At 31.7% G+C, this 24,524-nt stretch overlaps 3 protein-coding genes across 4 annotated transcripts; 1 reads left to right on the top strand and 2 right to left on the bottom strand.

The window, feature by feature from the left end:
* The first annotated feature begins 2,182 nt into the window (after positions 1-2,182).
* LOC130811391 (uncharacterized) lies at positions 2,183-8,236 on the top strand. Its single transcript, XM_057677682.1, has 3 exons — positions 2,183-2,378; positions 3,434-4,252; positions 7,963-8,236. The coding sequence occupies exon 2, from the start codon at positions 3,505-3,507 to the stop codon at positions 4,240-4,242; it is 738 nt and encodes a 245-aa protein (XP_057533665.1). The 5' UTR covers positions 2,183-2,378; positions 3,434-3,504; the 3' UTR covers positions 4,243-4,252; positions 7,963-8,236.
* Positions 8,237-8,959: 723 nt separating this feature from the next.
* LOC130811393 (eukaryotic translation initiation factor 1A) lies at positions 8,960-10,577 on the bottom strand. Its single transcript, XM_057677684.1, has 2 exons — positions 10,085-10,577; positions 8,960-9,314 (listed from the first exon to the last, which is right to left on the bottom strand). The coding sequence occupies exons 1-2, from the start codon at positions 10,337-10,339 to the stop codon at positions 9,135-9,137; spliced, it is 435 nt and encodes a 144-aa protein (XP_057533667.1). The 5' UTR covers positions 10,340-10,577; the 3' UTR covers positions 8,960-9,134.
* Positions 10,578-11,591: 1,014 nt separating this feature from the next.
* On the bottom strand, positions 11,592-19,456 carry LOC130811389 (BTB/POZ domain-containing protein POB1-like). 2 transcript variants are annotated; one of them, XM_057677680.1, is made up of 6 exons: positions 18,995-19,456; positions 15,614-15,733; positions 13,769-13,890; positions 13,611-13,674; positions 13,061-13,340; positions 11,592-12,873 (listed from the first exon to the last, which is right to left on the bottom strand). In XM_057677680.1, the coding sequence occupies exons 1-6, from the start codon at positions 19,266-19,268 to the stop codon at positions 12,057-12,059; spliced, it is 1,677 nt and encodes a 558-aa protein (XP_057533663.1). In that variant the 5' UTR covers positions 19,269-19,456; the 3' UTR covers positions 11,592-12,056. The 2 variants fall into 2 exon arrangements, with proteins under 2 accessions (XP_057533663.1, XP_057533662.1); XM_057677679.1 differs by having other exon boundaries at positions 13,769-13,887; positions 18,995-19,448.
* Between the last annotated feature and the right edge of the window lie 5,068 nt (positions 19,457-24,524).

Below are 24,524 nucleotides of genomic sequence, written 5' to 3'. Positions count from 1 at the left end.
TATGCGCATAGTTAGGCTTAAACTGAATAATTGTTATCACACAAGTAAGCTCCTACTAAAAGCAACACATATTGATATCTCTAAGTATGTAGTTTTATACAGCTTGAATGATGTCAGTTGACATCTTCAAATAGCCTTACATCCTCCTTGGATGAGATGAAAAGAAACAATAAATTTGTAGATGAAATAGAAAGAGAAAACATGAGCAAACATCTAAATATGATATTGTAGCTTAGTAAATATAGCAAAACTAACCTATTATTACTTTTTATTTTGGTAAAGATAAATTCTTTTATTCCAAGAGATAGAGAAAGGGAATTGGTTTTCTTATTGGTACTCCTTATTGAGAATCTGATTCCTATCACAAAGATAAAAGAAAAATCTTAACTAGTAAATCAACCTATTAATCTCAGTAGACTAACGTATAATTAAAATCCTAAAAAGTTCTTCAACTATACATTTTGTATTTGTCTAAACATTATATACAGTAGAAGCCTACAATTGAATTATTATAAACAATGAATTATAAACAATAATACTCCCAAAAATCACTACTAATTAAGCCATGTCTTGCAGTACAATTAGAATAGTCAATAATTATGAACTCTCCTTGAATCTACTAGGTGTTAATTTGCAACCTTTGATCATACTTTAGACTTGTTGATTAGTCAAAAGGACAAAAAAAGTACTTGATAAATTGATTTCAACCAACCGAAGAACTATTTTGTTAGACAAAATGAAACGTTTGCCTAAATTGTCTTTTGGCTAATTAACTTATTTTTTTTCTCTAATAACAACAAACAATAAACAATAAACAATAACCAATATGTAATATTTCTAAACATCTTTCTTAACATATGGCTTAACACGTTAGTTTGAAAGCCAATAATTTCAGACAAAACAAACCAATTAAATAACCAATAATAGGCAATTTAGCAAACACCTAATGAAAGTTGTAATTATAGTTTGTAAATCCTTGAGAAAATCAAAGTATAATACTACTAGTGTTTGAAGTTGAAGTTGAGGATATCTCGTAGAGTTAGCCTTGTCGTCTACGGGTTTTCTTTCATTTTTTGATAAAAATATTAATCCGTTTTATTTGTGCTCCAAGGATTCTCTAGCCTTGTACTCACGCTGTTTTCTATGAAGTTCAAAAAAAAAGTGTTCACGACAATTAAAAAAAAATTTATTTAAATATTAAAAATATTATTTTATTGAATAACAAAATTTAGGTGAAAAGTGAGAACCATAAATATAAAAAGTATTAATAGTGGAAAAAATCGAGACCACAACCAATAAAAAAATTTTATAAAGTTAATTGGAAATATGTGGGGACCATACAAAATATTAAAATATTAAAATGAAGTTAGTGGAAGATATTTGGAGACTATAAATATTATTAAAATATTTTTTATCCAGAATTTATAATATAAATAGAAATATTCTTTATCAGAAGAATAAATAGAACACTATAAAATAACAAATAAAAATTTCTATAGGAAACGAACGGAGTATTAAATAAAAAGGGGATTTTTAATGTGATGATACTCAGTTTTTCAATTTTTCACTAATTTTTTTTTAATTTGCATGGTATCTTGAGCTTTTAACTTTTCCATGTGGTAAACAAAACGTTAACTTTTTGATATATTATCAATGATACCCTTGAGTTTTGTCATTTTATCAATGATACCTGTAAGTTTTTTTATTATCAATGGTACCATCGTATTATTTAGCTTCTTACAATCGTAATCTTTTTCAATTTTGTCCGTCCAAAATCGTTAACTTTTTTATTTTTCTTTTATTTTTCAATTTAAAACATAAATAAGTTAACGGTTTTGGACGATTTTTATCGAAAAAAGTTTTAAAAGGTTACAGTTGTAAGACACTTAATAATACGAGAGTATCATTGATAATAAAAAAAAATTTAGAGGTACTATTAATAAAATGTCAAAACTCAGAGGTACCATTGATAATTTTCCTATATTTTTTGGTTAAATTAAGTACTTATTTCGACTGGAAATATGTGATCATTTAGGGTGATCACAAGTCTTTTTATTAAAAATGTTACATTAGGTAAAAATAGCAAAAGTTAAAAAAAAAAAAAAACTTCCTATTAACACCCTGAAATATTTAGAAAATCAAGAACACTGTATAAATTAAAAAATATTTGTCTAACTCGTTAGAAAAGCTGAAAATCCAAAGCTACCCCTAAAATTTTCGTAGAAAATTGAAGTACAATGCGAAAATCGAAATGACTGAATGCCCAAGGAGGTATTTTTTTTCTTCTATTTTCATCTTGCCCCATCTTTACTGGAAGAAGCCGCCACCCGCTCTTGCTTTGTGCCGGCCACCTTCTCTGCCGTCGACCGCCGTGCCAGGTATGTTGCCTTATGTTCTCCTTTCTTCTTCTCTCTCGATCTGTTTCTTTGCTCTTTCTTTTCTTCTTTATCTTTTTTCTCTTCACTGTACTATATGGAGGTTCTCTCTTTCTTGCCATTTGAGTTTTTGATTGTTTAATTAAAGCAAATGCTGTAACTTTGTTTGATGATTGAGTACTTTGAACTGTAAATTTTATGCTAATAGAATGATTCTGAAAAAAAAAACTCACTTGTTTGATGGCCATTTATAAAAGCAAATGCTGTAACTATGTCTATGGAGTTTTGAAAAATTCGAGGTACCCAGGGATAGAAGTTGTTTGATGATTCCAATTTTGTTAAATTTGAACCAATATCATTTTGATGAACCAATTCGTAATCCTTATGTAATTTAATTTTATTTGTTTAGGGTTTTTGTTTAAAAATTAGGGCTTTTGAATTTTGTGTTATGTGTTATTTTGATGATTTTAGAATATAAATTATAGATGTATTATTTAAATTGGATAATATAATGATTAAATAATGGTCAATTAAAGTTTAAATTGTGATTAATTGGTTTGATGGTTCAAACTTCAAAGGTAGTATTATAGTTGTATGATTCAAACTTTTTTTTAGGCTAAATGTAATTTTTTTTTATGCACTTGAATATAATTTTCTAATTTTCATCCCCTAGTACTTACCCTTTGTTAATTCTTCTAATTTAGTGGAAGTTTTATAGATTTATGTATACTAAGTATTCTTCCTTCATCTGAAATTGTATCCGACCTTAGATTTCAATTTATGTGTTGATTTGATGGATGATTATCGTTGTTTGCAACATGGGTACTTGGTTTAAATGATTTTCTTAATGATAATTTTAGTCATTTTATTTGCTAATGTTTACATATTATTTTTTTGATGTAATGTAGTTACATACGTTCTATTCGAGTTTTTTTGAAAACCATTTTGTTTTTATATGGGTTCTTGGTATGATTGGAAAGTCTGGTTTTTTGACAATTTTTTAGAGTCTTGGAGAATTTACATTTGATTTAATATGCATTTTTATTGTAATTTCTCAGGTGTCTTCAACACTGCCATCTAAGACTATATTTTTCTGCTTAGATACCTACATTTTGGTTTAGTCTGGAAAATGTTTAGGATTTCTGTTATCAGAAGATTAACTAGTTCTAATATTGCTATTGGAAACCTCAATCACCAACTTTTGCAACAATGTTCTGTGAGTGGTACTTCAAAAGGTAAAGGAAAACTCAAGACGGTGCAGACATTGAGGCGATCTAAGGTTGTGAAAAAGAAAGGATCTGACAGTGGGGGCCGCAAGACTGGACTTGTGGCTGAGCTTGAAGAGATGGCCCAAAAGTGCTTGAATGCTCCCACCCCTGTAAGATTCTTGAAGGTTAAGGAGAGAGCGCGTGAGGCTGAGCGTGAGAAATTAGGTCTCATTAGTAAGGAGCGTCAAAGAGAGATGGATTTATTGAAGAAGCAGGCTAAAGAAGGAACTGGTCTTGAGAAGCCATCTATTATTGGTACTCCAGGCTTGGATTTGATTTCTTTGGGTATAGTTGATGCGGATGCTATCCCAAAGTATGAGCTGACTGTTGACGATGGTCGTCGACTTGCCAAAGAGTATAGTAGGGTTTTGATGAGAAGGCATCGTGCAAGGCAAAAGGCGGAGACTACACTTTTGAGATTGAAGAAAGAGGCAATTGAGGCTTTGCCTGAGCATCTGAAAGCTGCGGCTATGGTTCCTGATTTGACCCCATTCCCTGCAAACCGGTTCATGGCTACACTGACTCCACCTATTGAAGGATACATAGACAAAATCAGGGCGGCAGCTGCAAAGCAATCTACGAAAACCAAGCTGAGATGATTTTGTTAAGGTATGTTTTACCCATTTTTTCCTTCAGTTTAAATTTTGTTTGATAGATGACTGATCCTGGGAAATATGCTATTAGCTATGCTTTGTTGCTTTGGTACAGTCGTCATTCTTGAAATTCTTGAATGTGTATTTTTGCTCTTTTTTTCACTCTTGAACAGGTTGTTCATAAAAGATCTTTCTATTGAATTTTGTTGAAGTCTTTACTTCTACAGAGGGCCAAATGGTTGTATGAGTCTGTATGAAGCATATATTGAGTTTAGTTATTTATTCCTTTGTTGAAGCAGGCTCATACTTATTTGTTCACCTGTTAGCCCACATCTCTTAGTCTTTGTTGTTTAGTGCACTTTACCTCTTCCAGCCTAATAAATGGATTGTGCTGCTACTCCATGGGATCATTGACACCTTGTTTGGATAGCTTTTAACAAATGATAAAGGAGTAAGAAAAGGTTGGGGAGGGAACAATACACAGGGATTAATAGTCATGGAATGCTAGTTTTAATATTATTTTGCTGCTACTTCCATCTCATACTACTGCTGTGCCTTACCATCAGCTTCATCTTGGAAAAATTAAAAGTTCATTAAGCCTAATTTTTTTTTTCCCAATTTTTGAGAATTTTTTTTTTTAATAAAATAAGTCAAATTTCTCCCCATTCCCCCTCCCATCTTTTTTTGTTTCTCTTGATTCCATCTTGTATCTGAACAAGGGAAAACATACTGCTCTTCTCTTCTCATTATATCTCTATCCCTAATAATTGTAATGACTTTGCATAATTGTATGTGATCAGGGAATTAGAGCCTAAAATCTTGTTTTTGGCTTTATACGATGAGCATGCATCGAATTTTGTGGGTGGATTATTTTTCCCAAGCTAGCAGTCTGTAAATCAGTTGTAATGTTTATAATTTCTTTATACGTAATTGTACTTTGAATGGTTACCAAAATCGTAGTTCTTTTGAGTTTGAAATTGAACTTCATACCTTAGGAATAGTTTCAGGATGAAGTGTTAGATATGATACTCAAGCAACAACAAAAAAATGCTAAAACTATAATTCCTACATGAACCAAAACAAATCAATGCGAGAGATTGTTAGTAACAAATAGAAGAATTATACTACATTTGCCCCATCCAACCTAATTACACATAATTAGAAAGAAAATCAATGCTTGTGTAAACCTTCCTCTTGCAGGTTTAATACTTAATGTTTCAAGTCTAATCACCATAATGCTTCAAGTCCTGTTACTCTGTTAGCACTTTGGAGTTTGGACCTAAAGCCTAAGCCTAAGTGCCTGACTATCTAATAATTTTAGTTGTCATTCACATATAACTATATAAGTGGACATAAGTACTTTCCTAAGAATTAAATTTAGCATATATGCTTCCACTCTCTTTCTTCTTACTCCACTTCTATGGATTTTTCTATAGACCTAACATCTTAGTTTTTTTTTTTTTTTTTCACTTTTTTCCTCATCATGGAGTTTCACATTGTAGATCAATCATCAAAACTTGTAATTGCACATCTGCAAGCTCAATACATTTTACAATTGCTCCTAGAGACTCATGGACCAAGACACATAATCAAGAAATGGTTTACATTAATAACCAAACTATGCTATATATTCTCCATTTATAAGTGTACAAAAAAGTATTTTAACTGATTAGCAATTTTTCTTGACCGAGATGTGTAGTCAAGAGTAGCAACTATTCTTGACTGCAATGGAAATCCTCTAGTGAAAATCAACCGCCAGTGGGAAGAAGCTCCTTGAGCTTAGTTCTCAATGACATGATAGATTAAAATCTTTTTTGTTTGGTTCAAATTAGCAAATAGAGGTTTAATTAGTAAAATTTTGGTGACAAAACAAACTTCCTTGAACCCTCGCTTTGTGGGGATGCTTTGTGCACCGGGCTGCCCTTTTTTAGTTGATCTAGCAATATGCGAATTGCATTGGAGTAATCTAATGTATAGCAATATGCTGGTTGTAAAATAAAAGTACACTCACATCAAAGCCCTGGTAAAAGTTAAGAGGAATTTATGGATCATTTTAAGTTTTTGAACAACTAACAACTTAACTGTGTACAGCATTAATCTGGGACACATTGTGCTTGCGTCATTGTGATATTGTATATCTGGTTTATTGGAAACAAAAATTGGGTATGGCATAGTATCATTGATTTTGAATTGTTGCCTTACTGATGATTGAAGGTTATGAATTCACTTACAGTACCTATGGTGCACCTCCCTCTGCACGTAATGCTTACCAGTAATTTCTTTTCTCTTTTTCTGATATTAACATGGAGAAAGGTTTCTGAGATGAAATACTTGGATTTTGTCCGCATCAGTTGTTGATTTTGTATGGGTTGTCGTGCTTGGTATTTGCTAGTGAAATATGCTATGTAGTCTTAGGTAGGGGCGTTATTTTCTCTTTATTTTTTAGACCCATATTGCACATGTTTTTTTAGTGGGGAACTGTGTTCTATGGTTTTCAACTGATTTAGATAGCGAACTACATATGATGGACGTAAATTGCCTTTTTAGAGCAAAAAAACTTCCTTTTGGTTCCATCCCTTCATGGCTTGTTGGTACTAAATGTTGGTAATGAAAATGATTTGTAGTGTAAATTTCGTAATCTATACCATCTTATTCTCAGGGTAATAAAAAGTTAGATCATGAAAAAGTTTTGTTTACAAATTATCACTTTGTGAAGAAAATGTGATGATTGAAGTAGAACAAGCATGACTATTAAACTTGTCAAGAAATTTTCTCACCAAAATTACACTAAATTTGCTTACCATTCCTACTGTCTAATACTGACTACCAAACGGGCTGTTATTGATTTCAGTTTTATAAATATAGTTGGTATTGCAACTAAGATTCCTTGGCTGAAAATACAAACCTTGTGTGGAAGCTTTTTGAGAATCCTAAATGCTAGAGGGGAAGCATTTTGAGGTTATCCTAGTTATATATCGCCATTTAACCAGATATCACATCAATCCTGAAATTGCACTAGGAAGTCCTTATATGACACTAAACTTGTGACGAGGGGATTCGCCTGAAGCCAATAGCTAATTTAGCTGCAATTGGAAAGATGTTTCCAGGAATCATCCCATTTGCTTTTGTTGGTGAAGATGATACAAGATACAATACGATACCAGAATGAGAGATAAAAGGTCAGCCATTGAACTTTCCAGAACACAACTGCATATCAAGAAAGCAGAACGGTATTCAATACTTTCTTAGTCCTGACTATATATGCCAAGAAAAAAAAGGATCTATAGGGACCAGATAAGCCCTTTGTGAATGTGTTTTCATGTCATCTTGCCTCTTAGTTCTTTTTGAAGTTATGTTCACTCCATTTTAGTTGAGTGGTCTATGTTGCGGGTTAGATTAGGATCAAACATTGTGGAAGCTAGTTGCTTTTGCCCCTATATGGCTATTTAATCATGGCCCCATGGATCCTCGTAGATATTCAGATTGAGAGAAATGGCTGATGTTTAGTTGTTACTTTCCAAACTTTCGTCGCTTGTCAAACATTGTTGTGATGGTTAGTTCGTTCATGGTGAAAACCTGGATGGCCGATTTATTGCACTGCTTTGTGATTTTTTTATGTTTGTGATGTTATATAGTCTTCAAACAGTATTGATAATTATGTCATTGCCATTGGACTTGTCATTAGCTTTGCAACTCATTCTTATTACATGGCCGGCATTTTTGCAGTTATCAAGTGTTTATGACTATCTAGTAAGGCGGCCAAGACTATTGTTCAAGGCAAAACGATTCAAGTTGAGTCACTACAATGTGTTCTTGGATTTACAATGCATTTGTGTAACCAATAATTTTCGTGCGAGTGAGACGGAAGACACCTGCAGTAACCATAGAAATTTTGTTCCACCTCGACTTTGTAGTTCTCATTACTGAGCACATTCTGATCACAGACCATTGTTCTCTTGCTTTTCTGTTATACTAGTAATGTTGGGAAGAAAGTTTTACATTTGATTTTTGCTAATATACTTTGATTATTCTAGTCTATATACCAACTTGAAGATGACTTTCAAGTATGAAAACATGGACTACAGCATGTATCAAGTTTATACTTTTCCGTCCTAAAGTTGTATGAACGACAAAGGGAGTATTGCCTTTTAGAGGCTGTAGTTTGATGTCAAATATCAACACATTACTTTGGTTAAACAAAAAAGATGATGGGTGTTTAGCAATTAACTGTTGGCTTCTTAGTTGACTTGTTTAACTAGCTGGAAATATTAGTTGTTTTTATGCAAATTTAAGCTAGCTGAAAAAGCCAGTTATGTTGAAAGATGTTTTATAAATTTAGGTATTGACTGTTTATTGGGGAAAAAGGAAACAATAAGGAAAAAAGTCAACCAAAAAGCTAACTGAAAATCTTTTCGTTTCGGCTTAAAAACAAGCTTTTCAACTGGCTTAGCCATTTACGAAACAAGTTAATTGACTGTTTGACCAACTAATATTTCAAAGCCAAAAATCAATTAACAAAGCCAAGTAAAAAGCGATATTCAAAAAAAAAAAAAAACTCAATTTTACACGCTACAACATCCTCAGCCTTAAATCAAGTGACCAACCCATAACTTTCATGAATTCACCTGTCCCAACTCCCAAGTGGGATACTATATACAACAGGCAAAACAGTGTGTCAAGTAACATACTACCAGGATAATTCAATGGTAGACGAAACAAGAAAGATCGAAATAAGACCCAAATTTATTAACGCATCGAGAGCCTTGAGCATAAACATTGCCACACAAAATAGTAATGATTCATTCATGTAAAAGAGAATAGTACAAACTTTGATCAAACTCAAACATATAGTTGGGCAATATAAGGTTCAACATTAATAGTACAAGCATTTGAACTGCTTAAATTTTGTCAATGTCTTCATCCTCGAACTCAATGTAGTCATCAGCACCACCATCGTCCTCCTCATCGAGATTGGCAATTCCTTCATTGAGCCTAATGTTGTCGGGCAACTCACCATAAGCCTTCAACAATCTAGCTTCATCTGGCATGTACTTCAGAATAATATCTGCCTTGTCATCCTAATCAAAATCAGAGCAGATGTTTAGCTTCAATATGACATATGCAGAGTAGAAACCAAAAATACCATGAAAACTCAATTGCTCTTAGGTCCCAAACACACCCAAACAACTTTTATAATCTTATAGGTTCATATTCATTGACACCAGTGGTACATAAATACAATTCAAATCTACAAGGAGGAAGTGGTATGTTTGCAAACTGAATAAACCTTATAGCTGTTTGGCTTTAACGCGGTTTCTTGATTCATGTGTTTTTATCATCATATCAATTAGAGTATTCTAAAATCAATCAATCAATATCAGTTACTAAGAAAGAGTGCAAGTTGTAGCCAAGTTTTTGATAAAAACAAAATTGATCATTAAGTCTAAAAAAATTAATTCTTTTGGCCAAACTAAAGATTACAAGTAATATTCTGAAAATCGTTCGTTAGCGTGTACAAGCAATTATGATTGACCAATTCAAGGGTAAACCAGATTTTTGCTTGTTAATAGAGCAACTCAATTTCCAATAAATTAACAATTAAGTGGATGAAAAAATCACATGAACAAAGAAAGAATCAACCAGCGTATAACATAATCTATAGAAAAAGAAAAAATTAAACTTGCAAAATTTTAAAACTGGGAATTTTCACAATCAATCATGTTTCTATTGTCTCGGATCCTCATCCTATCCAAATTCAAATCAACACGCAACCACAAACCCTATGAACAACAATCAATCAACCGATTATGAATAAAAATAGATAAAAAAAATAAAAAGGAGGAAAAACCTGATAATCGCGAAGTCCGACGAGGATAATATCACCAGCAGCAATCCAAACCTTCTTATGCATCTTACCGCGAATATGACAAAGACGTTTAACATTATCGATACACATAGCTTCACATCTACCATTACCAAGCATACGAAGAACTTGAGCGTATTCCTGTCCATCTTCCTTAAAAACAAGCTCTCTTTTCTCATCATCAGCTTCATTCTTTCCTCTCTTCCTGTTCTTTCCTCCCTTTCCCTTGTTCTTCGGCATCTTTCCTTTTCTCTTTCTTCAGAAAACCCTAGATCGAACGGTTGTGAGAGAGAGGGGAGATAAGATTAGGTTTTTCTCTATTTAGGTTTTCGGGCGATAACGGGTTTTCGAATCTATCTCCACACCCTTATTTCTCTTTTAACTTTTCTTAAACGAGATGGAAAAATAAAGGGGGGGATTTCTATCTAATTTATAATAATAATACATGTGACCGTTTTTAAGAGTCGGCTTACGTGCCCATCAAGCTCGATCCATATTCAGAGTTTCACAACCCTACCCGTTTTATATCACACAGTTTAATCATTATTTAACTCATATTTTAGTATTTAAATTAATTTTTTTCGTCAAAAAAAAATTAAAACAGGGAATATATATATATATATATATATATATATATATATATATATATATATATATATATATATATATATATATATATATATATATAAAAGGTTATTTTTGTTTCATTTAAAATGATTATTTGTTTATTATTATTCATATTTAAAATTTAGTAAGAAATGATAATTGATTATTTTTACCACAAATTTTAATCATATATAAAATTTACCTTGAATTTGTTTGTTGTTAATAATAACGAATAAAAAGAAGACCAAGTTATAATTTTTAAAAGGAAAAAAATAAATCAAAGAATTAGCATTTGGGTCGTTGTGAACAACGAACTAGTCTGGTATTTTTTTTTTACTTTGCAAATTATGATTTGGTCTTGCTTTTGTTCGCTATTACTAACAACAAACAAAATTGTGTCAAATATTTTTGACGTTTAGCATGTTCTTCTATTATTCATTTCAAACTTATTTTTAATTTTTTTTATTAAAATAAAACCACTAAACAATTTAGGACTTATTTTTAAATTTTCTATTAAAATAAACCTAATCATTTCAAATATTCACCCTCTTTATATAGAGAATATAATAATGAGTCATGACATTGTTCAAGTAAATAACATCACGAATAATCAACTTTTAGCGAATCAATTATATTCTTCATAATATTCAGTAGCATTTTTTATAATTACTTTTCACAATTTATAAAAAAATTAATCAATTTTCAACCCGTCTTGTATATAACCATCTCATGGTGAAACGAGCTTAAAAATAACCGAGTACAATAAATTTGTAATTTTTTAGACTATTTAACCCTATATGAGGAATATCTCACGGTGAAACCGTCTCATACATAAATTTGTGATTTTTTTGGTTGCCTTTAGTATCCTTTTACCCAAAAAAATAACTTGGTACAATAAATTTGTACAATATGCTTTAATTTGCATTGTTTATGTTAAAAACCAAACATTACAAAGCACAAAATTCATTCAAAAATGATTGTATCCCTCATTTCTCATCAGTAGAGCCAGCACAAAACAACAAAGTTGCCATTCCATCTGAAGGCAATACAGTTAGTTATACAGAGTACTGTTTCGTACATAAGCAATCATTTCAAGCACATTTACATTGATTCTCCTTGTCTCTTCTTAGGCATGGCAAGGACTACCGATTACTGAACAACAGCAGCGAGTTTCCGTCGATCTTTGACGTCTCTCGAACTATCAAGTAAAAAAAGTTAAATGTTAACTCATCTGTATTGTCCTAGGCCTAAAGTCGGGATCTTGTCAAGCCCTAAGAAAAAGGAAATTAACATTAGACGAGAAGTTTGGATCGGAATGATAGCTTAAAGTTTCGGAAGACGACATAGAGCTTCAAATTGACCTAATAGTGAGCTCGGCTCTAAGATGTAGGATGCCGTTGATGAAATATAGACTATCATCGGCCATGAATGAAGTCCATGGTATGCCAAAGAGATTTCGATAACCTACTGCCTTACCCCCCATAAATGTGTAGTTCCCTTTGTATTTGCTTTGAAAATCTTCGGTGGGCTTCGACCTAGCGGCAAACTCGTAGTCAACTGCAAATGAAACCGAGCCTTTCTCTTGCATTCCGAGGAACAATCCAAAGCAATGGAAGGAGCTTTGCTGATCCATGTTGCAATGCGCTGAAAGGAAGAATCCTTGTCCACCTAAGTGAAATGCTTGAGAATATACTCGACCTGATGGGAATAGATTTGCACACTCCTCCCGCTTCAAATCCAAGTATACGACACATTGCGGACGAGGAAGTTCGAACTCAACCACCTTAACAGGGCGATACTTGTAGGCACGTTCCAAAAAGCGACGATTTGTGGAAGCTGATTCTTCAGCGGCCAATATCCGTTGCCGGTGTGGGGCTTCTGCCTTAAAGAAGAGCGCCTCTAGGACAAGCTTGGATGACACTTCGTGATCAAAGTCTGGACAGCTAAGAACCTTTCTCAACTTACGGCAGGTCATGTATGGAAAGCGGATAAATCGAGCAAGGCGGGTAGCCAGGATTTCTCGGCGTTCTTCGAGTTTAGGGTACTGCGCCCTCGCCCACTTTAAGACAAAGTCAAAAACAGCATCCTCAGATGCCACCTGCAAATCATCGCTGGAAAGAACAGCCTCAACTCCGGCAATGGGCAATGCCATGACCTCTTCTTGGAACCTTCAAATAGAAAACCTCACATTAGACACTTCGGTGATAAAGGCTACCAAATGATCACCAGGTAAGGAAGCAATCCCAAGATCAAAGACGGAAAGAAGATGGATACCACAGCAATTTAGATACCTTTATCAAAACAAAGAACTGAATCACCTAGGTCTACATTTTTTGAAAGTCATGAGAAACTTACTTGGTAATATCCTTGTAACGATCAGCAAGGTATTGCTTAGCTGCATCTGTCAACGGTTGAACTGCTTCAGCCATTAAAACACTGGATGGGAGATCTAGATAGAGTAGAGCAGACTCGGGGGTCATGGGCAAATTACGCAATAAACGGCTACAATATCTCATACATGAAGCAACTTCAAATTTATCTGCAGCCATTAAAACATCAAGCAAAGCGGGGGCTGTGTTTGCAGATAAGGTGTTGCTGTACATGAAGTTGAGAAGTTCCATTAAAGCAGCTTCCTCTGTCATGTTAAAGCAGCAGCTGTGAGTAAACTTATTCAAAAAGAAGTTTAGTTCAATTAGTGACCATTACAAGTTAGGCATAACTTCATCTCAATGTCAGTTGCAACAAAAATCCTTTGGTTCACAACAAGATGTTTCACCAACAATTAGCATAATATAGGTACAAATATACAAAGACGTGTACACAAATTTCAGCAGAGTTGGTTAAGAAAACACAATAGTCAATATAATTCAGGCTAAAGAAGATCAAGAGAAGTTTGAAAGCATACCAGATGCATTAATACGTAGAGTCACATGCCTCTGTTCAGATTCCCTCATACCATTTGAAAATAGCTACACCAGCATAAAGAAACAAAAAAAATGTGTCACCAATCATGACATTCATAAATAGATCTCCATGTGTATCATAAAGAAAGCATTCAGCTACCTTGTAGAAAAAAGGACTTTTGGCCGCTAAGATGGGAGAGCTGATATGCAATGTTTCAACTCTGACAACTGTTGAACATTCCATACTCCATGATGAATCATTGCTATTGGCTCCTTCATCTCCTAAACAGTCACAAATCAAGCTCTTAAACACAACCTATAGTGTGTCATAAAAATAGACAAAAAAAATGCATATTTATCCTCTACAAAGTGACCCACAGGAAGTATTAAGGAAATAAACTTTTTGACATTCAACTTAGATTCTTCAGAAAGACAAATATCTTATAGGAACTGAGCAACTGCTGCATGCTTCAACTACGTAGCCTGCATGATATGCACGACGGCAATAACCACTGGTTAGCTTTCCCTTTTCCATGGGCAGGAGTACCGAGGACCATGGATGAAAAAGTGCTCAAGAGAGATGTTTACATTCCTAAATAGCAAAGACATTGGGATTTAATGATATTTTAAACTAGATTCACAAGGATTCTATATGGTGTGCTAGGACACAAAAAGAAGCTGAATTATATCTCAGGGTAACACCACCTTGTCTTAAACTTAAAATGGAATCAATTGGGCAGAAGGGTGACAGGAATCGAGTCAGCTTTTGTAATTCTCTTATCTTAGATATCAACATGGTTGGATAAACGGATATTGCAGAGAACCCCAAAATTATGAGGATTCAATGTAGATCAACAGCCCATATTGAACAGTTCTAAATATCAGTAATATAAACTATCATTGTCAGGCTCCTTCTTTTGGCTTTTTTCACCTTTTCCGATTTTATCTGTTGGTTAGAGTGCGCTTGAACAATATAGCTTATATACTCCTTTAATTATCATTCATTTTTTCCTCTTGCAATTCTCGTACTAACTTCAGAAAATAGTTAATGTTAAAATTAAGAAAATGTGACTTCTGAAATTGTATTGGAGACTTGCATTGAGTAATTACAATATGAATATTAAAATTTGAGATATTAAGAAGTGAATAGTGAATTGAATAGCTTGTAGAATGGGACACCACAAAAGAAATGTACGGAGTATGAATTTTGGTGCTTTTTTGTAAATTTTTTCAAAATTTTTTGATTAAAATTGTAAATTCTGACATCAAGTCCCTGAGATACAGATTTAACAACTAGGCGAGTAGTAAGGGAAAAGGTGCCAACATAACAACGTTTAGGCCAAATAATCCTCACAGCAAGACAGGTCACAGAGAACCACGCCCAAGTTAATGATTTATTAATGTGCATCAATTTCCTGAATTCAAGCTAGTAATTAGCAAGTGTCAATATGTTTTCTTTAAGTAGACACATCTATGCTATTCAAAAACCTAAAAAAATGTGACACCATTGTCAATGGTAAAATTTGACAAATTTGTTATGGGAGCGAGTTGCTTGTAAAAAATCCATTTACTATATATAATTTTCTTACTACCACAAAATATAATAAAAAGTGATAAAATTCTCAAGTAGAATGGAGAGCCCACTAAATTTATTAGCAGCACTAAACAAGTTTATTAGGCTAAAAAATCTATTAGTTAGGTTAAATTTGAATTTTTTGATTTATGTGAAACAAAATATTTAAATGATAAAAAGATAATGGAGGAGGATTTGAACTCCCAACAAAATCCCGACAATTCAGTTCAGATTTCAACCAAAAATAACTCTACTGTCTTTGCTATGATGCAACTTTATACGGTCTAAAATAAATTAAATTTTAAAACTTCAGGGGGCAGAACCCCAACGTGCCCCAACGAAGTTTCACCAATAAGTATAATTAAGCTTTTGCAAATAATTCATTTTAAAGGACAGAAATTGGTGAACAGGAGTTTAAAAATATTCAGGCACCTGAAGGTGATTCTTCAATCATTGCAACAGCTTCTTCGTCATCATTCTCACATCCTAAAACTTCATCAGCGTCGGATTGATTTAAAACCTGCTCGTCAGGACACACTGTAGCATCTGTACCTGATGAAACAAAAATCAATTGTATCAAAAAGACATCTCTTGTTCCGCATTTACTTTTTATTCATCAAGTAAAATATACAACATTACAACCCAGTAATCTAACACATGAATAAGAGAAAATGCAATGTACTCGTCGCCAAGGTAAATATTTCGAGCCTTCACAAAAGGTTTACACAGAAGAAAGCATGCATGGCGACAATAATGATCTAATGTCACCCCGCACTAAAAATCTATCTGCTTTCAAGATTTTTATTCAGTCACACACCTACAGTACTTTCATACAGACCCAAAATGAGACTGTCCTTGCGGTCTTTCATTCAGAATATGTCTTTGAGTTGGGATTATTAATAAACTTTAATAAATAGTTCATCAAATCATTTGCATTTGTCATATTAATGTGAAGCTACAAAGGATGTTTACAATCAAGGGTAAATAGGAAACAACTCTTTGTTATTGGGGTGGTAATGACATGTAATTGTGAGCGATTTGAACCTAAACTGCTCACTCTCGTCCCTTAATTTTCCATGTTCACCCAAGATACCTAAATCATACTCAACGTAGAAAAGAAAACATCAACTTTCAAAATGTCATAAAGTCATGTGCGGTACAGTACACTCCGTGACTTCACAGATCACACCTACAAAACCATTTGTTAAGTAAGTTAGTGGGTGAACTACGTCACCAAGTTTTAGGACTTAGTTAAGCAAATAGTTAAGTTGGTTAGTAGTGGGATGAGAAAGACCCAAATCCTGATTTATGATTGGTTGAAGGAGAATAATCATAGTACTCAATCTGTTGCAAATGATTGGGTGATGTATGCTCGAGGAGCAAGCCCTCAACGCACTAAGGACGAGTAGAAAGTGCATAGGACGAGTTGGGGGACCAAAATGGCACCTATAATGGCAAAAATTGACATACAACTCACATGGACCTGCTTTGCCTATTCGCCTGTGGCCCGGACAAACAGGTTATCCCAGGCATTTTCTGCCAGATTTCGTTGTATGATGTCCCATTTTAATCAAAGCCTTAATATTTCCTATATAAGCCTCTACATGTCCTAGGTTATTTTGCAAGCCAAAAGTTTCATTATTAGCTACCTCTTTTTACTTTATTACTCCCTAAATTAGCCACTCTTCCCTAAACGTATTCTCCATTGAATACTAACTAGGATGGTGGATATAGCCTAATTTAGTGAACCACATTAAAATCTATGAGTTATTGTTATTCATATTACTTTGCAATTCATCATATCCTTGCATTTTTGGTTTAGTTCAAGAATTGCACCTTCAAACACTCATCCTTCCTCACTTTTCTATCTTGCATGTATGATTCCTTTCACCATCTATACCCTCAGCTTGAGACAATCAATACAATAAGGACACTTACTTAAGTCCAAAGGACACAACATCCTGAACATATTTTGGATCATTATATGGAAACAAAACATTGTATATTATTTATGGTGTGTTAAGTAAATAATTATTTATATGGATTTTTAATTGACTTTTGACTTTTACCTTATTAATTGATCAAAAAGTTTTTAAAAAGTTTTTGGTTTATGGCTATAAGCTAGCTGAAAAACTAGTTTTTAAGCTGAAATAAAAAGTCACATTGATTAGTTTTTATTATTGACTTTTGGTTTGTTAGATCTCTTTTTTCTCTAATAAACAATTGACTTATCAACTAGCTTAAAAACCAACAAATACAGTCAACACTAACCAACAACCAACAACAAAAAACCATTTTGCAAACACCCTCTTACAATAAAGAGATGTGGTTTAGAGGTGAAGTGTCTAATTTTGTTAACTAGAGGTTTGGGGTTCAAATCCTGCCCCCTAATTTTTTTGTTTAAATAATTTTGCCTCGAGTCTAAGATCCTCAAGTCATTCAAATGAAGCACCTCCACAGATAAATTAAGATACAATTTTTGAACATCCAAATTCCAAATCACTGAAGTCTGAAAATTTAGAAGTCCACCCGTGTTTTTTTTCATTGATTCAAAAAAAATTCACCTTTTTTTGGGATTAGATTTGGCATTGTTATTGTAATGCCTCTCTATTTTTAAAATATTGGCTTCTCGCCACCGATTTATCTTTCCTTCCTTTATTCTCACTCACAATTCCGATATTTTGGACTGCAAATTATGCACCACAAAACCCCTAAATTCAGTTGTTAGTTAACGGTGACTTGAGTGCACAAATTAAGATGTGCATAGAGTGTGTGCATTCAAAGGTGTGGGTTAAAGTGTGAGTTGAATGTGTGTTTAAGCGTGTTTGTTAATGCACGAAGAGAAGTTATGACTGTATTGATGAAGTCACTTAAACATGGGAATAATGGCGTGTATTATGAGGTATGATGAATGTACTTAATGAGGAAGCTTAGAAGTCCAAGGTGCTCGAACAAGGCACTAGAAGGATGAACCTTGCCTTAAACAAGGCATAAACAAAGAAGACAAACGAGCACCTATGTGGCTTGAGTGAGCACTTCAGCAGCTGCAGTCAGTAGCAGAAGGTCCTGTGCATTTGCTCAAACGAGCAGGGTTGTCAGAAGGGCCTAGGATGTTGTTTTGTGGATTGGAATGCTTGCAACTGTTATGACATTATTAATGTAATACATTAAGTACTTAGACTCTATAAATAGAGAGCTCATATGCTCATTGTAATCATCCACGAAATAACCCTTAAGCCTAAACGCATAGCCTTGATCTTTTCTTCTATTCTCAATTGTAATTCTTCATTGTAAGAGTTCTTGAAACTCTATCATTATAATATAATCAAGATACTACACACCTTTGAGGACGTAATCTATATTGGGTGAACATTGTTAATCTTAGTATTCTTTATTGCATTGTTTATTCCTACACATATTGTCATTTCATTGAAAGTATAATTTATTCATCTAGGTACTTCAATGACATTAGAGTTTGTGTTTTATATAGTTTTTATTTCATCAACAGTCACAAACATTCCCCATCGCATGGCTAACCGAAAATAATCCCCTCACTAAAGTATAGATTCAACTCAAACCCATTTCACAAATTCAAATAGCCACCGCAAAAATGTACTAACAACCACAAAAATGTCACACTAACAACCAAAAAGTTCAATTCAACAAAAAGCATCTCCAGAAATTACACCCTTTTCAGCTCAAACATAATCCATTATAATTTCAGGACCACCTTATAAAAAACCTAAAATAATCGCAATCCAAATTCAAAATGACATTTCAAAACAAAAACACAAATAAAATTAAGAAACAAACCATTATTATTCTCCTCTTTATCAGCTTGAACATCCTTCTTTAAATCTTCCCTCCTACGTTTACGATTACGAGCCCAATCAAGTAAGCTACAACAACCTTCAGCTTCCGATTTCGAATCCGACGGTCCAGCCATAATCTCGATCCGAAGAATCCTGTCTGAAAAATTGCTATCATTAAAAGCGAATCCAAAATTCCCCTCTTTTGGTGACTTATCATCGTATTCAGAATCCATAACTGTTCTTGGATCGAACAAATCTCGGTTCATATTTTTCATCTAAAATTTACAAATTCAAAATCAAATTAAGGGAATTTCAAACGTTGATTGTTTAATTGATTGATTTCTTTAAACCTAAAGGAATTGATTTGATTGTTGTAGCTTGTAAGAGAAAAGAGGAGAAGAACAACAGAAATCTGTCTTCTTCTCTCTCTTCTCTATCTTCAAATTCAATAATTTTAATAAACAAAAAGATAAAATCAGAATTTATTTATTTATTTGTGACTTGCGAGTATATTGGTAATGCTAAAGTTACTGGGTGGTTATCACAATAAGAGAGAGAATAGAGATTTTTATTTACGTGGCAGATGATGATTGGATGAATGAATATAGCCGTTTAGGTAACTTGTGAGTTGGTAAGAATTGAAATGGGGGTTTGACTAAGGTTAGACAATATGTCAAAATTAGACATCCTATTAATTAATTAATTAATACTCCATACAATTAACATTAGTTTGATATGATTTTTTAACATTATTTATCAATCACTCTTAATTAATATTTTAATTTTATTTTAAATGTTAAAATATAACTAAATGAGATATTATATGATTCGTTGCAATGTAATATTCATCATCATCTTAACCCAGTGTATCCCGCCCATAATATTGTAAAAACCTAATGGAACAATTGTTGTAAAATAAAGGGAGTATTAGTAAAGATATTTAATTAGGAGATTTTCCAATAGCGTAAGGTAGGAATTTTGGTAGACCAATGGTCTTACGCTCGTGATTGGTTAAACATTATTAACGAATAACAACTAACTAATTAATAATTTTATCGAATATTTTCATTAACAACTGACTAACGAAACGACTAACCGATGAAAACAATAAAAACTATAAGTTGGTTGAAATAAACCAACTAAATTGGCCAATGTATAATTGTTGAGTCAACTCTCAAATCTCAACATGATGGAGGTGAGTTCGATCACCTCGTAGCATACTCCTTGGCTTGCACGTTTGAGAGTGAAGTGGTGAGTGCAAGGAAGTAGAGCTTATGCTTTGGGTTAATCAATGAAGTGATTGATGAGGGTGGATTAGAGTGCCTAAATGATAAGGAGGAACGAAGATTGGAGGGTCTTGAAGATGGCTCGACTGGCCGAGTGTATAGGGCTCGATCGAGCCAACAAGCAGCAAGCACCCAGTGAGTTCTGGTCAGTGGCTCGACCAGGCGAGCAATGGTGCTCGACTTGAGCGACCAGCAGGTCCCTCATTCAACAGTTTCTGTTTCGTATGCGTTTTTTGTGGGGTTTAAGCCCTTTTGACTAGGTTATTCTAATATGTTTTAGGGCTATATAAAAAATCTTAAAACATCATTAGGTGAGAGTGAGAGGGAGAGGCATATACAAGAGAGTAAAACTAGGGTTCACACCACAAGAGTTCTTACTCTTTGTATGTAACACTCCGTATTTTATCAGGTTAAAAATGTAATAAAATAAAACAAATTAAATAAATAAGTATTATTAAATTATATTATTTACATGGACAATTGTAATTATCGGTAACGTGTTTTATCGCGTAGTGTTTTTTTTTTGAAAAAAAAGAAGAAATAAATAAATAAATAAATAATAATAATAATAATAATAATAATAATAATAATAATAATAATAATAATAATAATAATTAAAAAAAATAAAATTAGGGGAAGGGAAAGGGTGGCCGGTTGGAAGGAGTAGGGGAGGAGTCTTGTAACTCCTCTCATAAGTGTGCATTATGGCATATTTAGTTCATTTCTTAATTGCCTATTAATCCTATAAGCATCATTTGAATTCTTCACTTTTCTAATCTTTCAAGTGAACATAAAAATTCAGAAAATTTCTCCTCTTTGCTCTCTTGTTTCGGCATCTCAAAGAAAAAAAAATTGTTGTTCCATCCAATCTTTTGATCAAAAAGGTAAGTTTAGTTGAATTGTTAACTATAGATTTTATATACAAGATTTCTAAGATGAATTATATTTTATGTATGATGATATCCAATGACTTTTAGGAGGATTGAGTATTATATATATATATATATATATATATATATATATATATATATATATATATATATATATGTATATATATATATATATATATATATATATATATATATATATATATATATATATACATATATATATATATATATATATATATATATATATATATATATATATATATATATATATATATATATATATATATATACATATATATATATATATATACATATATATATATATATACATATATATATATATATATATATATATATATATATATATATATATATATATACATACATATATATATATATATATACATACATATATATATATATATACATATACATATATATATATATATATACATATATATATATATATATATATATATATATATATATATATATATATATATATATATATATATATACATATATATATATATATACATATATATATATATATATATATATATATACATATATATATATATATACATATATATATATATATATATATATATATATATATATATACATATATATATATATATATATATATATATATATATATATATATATATACATATATATATATATATATATATACATATATATATATATATACATATACATATATATATATATATATATACATATATATATATACATATACATATATATATATATATATATATATATATATATATATATATATATATACATATATATATATATATATATATATATATATATATATATATATATATATATATATATATATATATATATATACATATATATATATATATATACATATATATATATATATATATATATATATATATATATATATATATATATATATATATATATACATATATATATACATATATATATATATATATATATATATATATATATATATATATATATATATATATATATATATATATATATATATATATATATATATATATATATATAGTTTTCTCTAATAATCATTTAATAAACTTTAATTTGTTAAATAGATTAAGTTATGTTTCTTTCAAAAAAAAAAAAAAACTTCTTGATCTATATTCTTTAACAAAGTTTAAATTTGTTATATGAATTAAGAATTAAGTTTATATTGATATTTAAATTTCTTTTATGATTTAAATTTCTCTAACTAAATTTCAATTTGTTAAAAGAAATTTAAATGGTATGGATCAGATAATGTAGTCATCCAAAAATTTATAAATTTTTTAGCAAAATTTAATTTGCTTGAAGGACTGTGTTTATATATATATGTCTTGATTTAAAAGAGTGATTTGGTTTTATGAATTCTCTACAAAATTTTAATTTGTTAAGAGAATTAAATATTTAATTTAATTATCATAATTTGAAATTTTAAGTTTCTTGAAGGATCTTGTGGATGGGCATGTTTCTTTTTATTTGATGGCTTTTATGCTTTGTTGATGGGGTTTTGTGTATTAATATATGTGTGGAAATATCAGCTGGTTGTGTGATAGAAAAATTTGTCTTATTTGTTTTATCTTAGTAGTTGTGAAATTGGTCTTGTTAGATTTATTTTGTTCATGAGATTAAAAGAGTTAATAATTTGAATAATGTATATATATATAAAAAAAATAATAATAGTAATAAGAATATAATAGGAGTTTCGGACAGCAGTTGCTGCCTCGGTATTGGCGCCGATCCGGAAACGTTAGTCGTAATCATTGTTGTTTTATGTACCCGATGTGTTAAAAACTCGTTAAACGCTTAAAATAATTAAAAATAGTAATTGGATGTTAGAAATTATGAAATTTGGTACCCAAGGTAATTCACGCGTTCCGGACACAATGGCGAAGTCGGATTTTCCATTTGAATTTTCTAAACTGTCCGAATTGACCATTCAAGTTTCTGGTTAAATTCGAATTTTTGGAACTAGTAAGATTTGGGTGAAACTATTTTTAAAATTATTAATTCCTAATAGCGTCTTAATGGTATGGAGTGGATTAGATGTGTAAACACGTTCTAATACGTGATTTTTGTGTGTGTATGGTGTCTAGGACCTCGATTCATAAGAGGGTGAAATTCCTATCGTGATTGAACTTCGTTTTGTTTGCAGCGCTTCAAGGTACACGCTTAGACCATACTGTTTATGTGATTGAACCTGCTACGTGTTGTCACACGACGACTAGTAGGTTGATTGCAGGTGGGGACTGGAGTGAGGGCTCGACTTAGAACCCGTAATCATCAAGACTATGTTTCCTTTTTGTGATAAGATTATGAGTAGAAATAACTCCGAATTATGTAACAAGAGATTGTGTTGGTTTCTTTTCGCTTGAGGCCATTAGGCTCTCGAGTTGTACGTAAGAACTTCCGCTGACTTGTTTCTTTCGCTTTGGCACTGTTTTCTATTTTAATTATATTTCTTTAACGACGGAACGTTGACGATCCTAGAGGAGACTTTTCTCTAAAGTCCGAAGAGTGAACCGGAATTCGTATTTTCATATGAATTTCCGAGCCACTTAAACCGGGCTGTTACATTGTATTTGCATATTTGTGAGAGATTGGAGAAAAGGTTCAATCTTTGCTTTGGGAGATTGTTCTTAAAGCTTTGTAAGGTGAGTCATTAATGTATTCTTGCTTATATTAATGATAAGATACTTTGTTTGAGGGGGAGGTATTATTAGATACCTCATATATTGTGTTTGCTTCTTCCGTTATTGTGCTCTGTTTTTGTGGTTTACTTTGCATTTATTTTGTTTATTGTTCTTCATCAAATATCATAGTCCATTCCCATCAATAATCAATTGTTAAACGGTCCTAATAATATTAATATACACTAGTAAATTTATACACTTGATTTTGACTTTCAAATCTTTAATTGATTAATGAAAAAAAAAAACTTAACGTGGTTTTAAGTGTGACCCTTAGTCTTGGATATTTATAATCTCAAAATTGAGTCTTTGTTGCAAACTTTTTTACCTAAAATAAACTATAATTAGATTAGATTGTCAAATTGATACACTTATGAGCATATGATTATACGATTTTCTAAAAATTTTCATACCAATTTGTAAGAGCCATAAATAAAGCCATTAGAGGTTTGAAAGAGAAACGAAAGAATATCCATTTGGTAAAAAGAATTAAATAAGAAGTTTTTGTACTTGAACATTGTGATAATTTTTTATTTATACTATAAATAAAATATTACATTTATGCCATAGATACTAAATATGTGTTAGAGTAGCCTAACGAATGCGGAAGTGTGCGCCTAAAA

Source organism: Amaranthus tricolor, chromosome 4 (genome assembly GCF_026212465.1).
Source record: "Amaranthus tricolor cultivar Red isolate AtriRed21 chromosome 4, ASM2621246v1, whole genome shotgun sequence".
NCBI lineage: Eukaryota > Viridiplantae > Streptophyta > Magnoliopsida > Caryophyllales > Amaranthaceae > Amaranthus > Amaranthus tricolor.
Note: the sequence above shows the minus strand (reverse complement) of the source record. Positions and strands in the feature narration are given on the sequence as shown.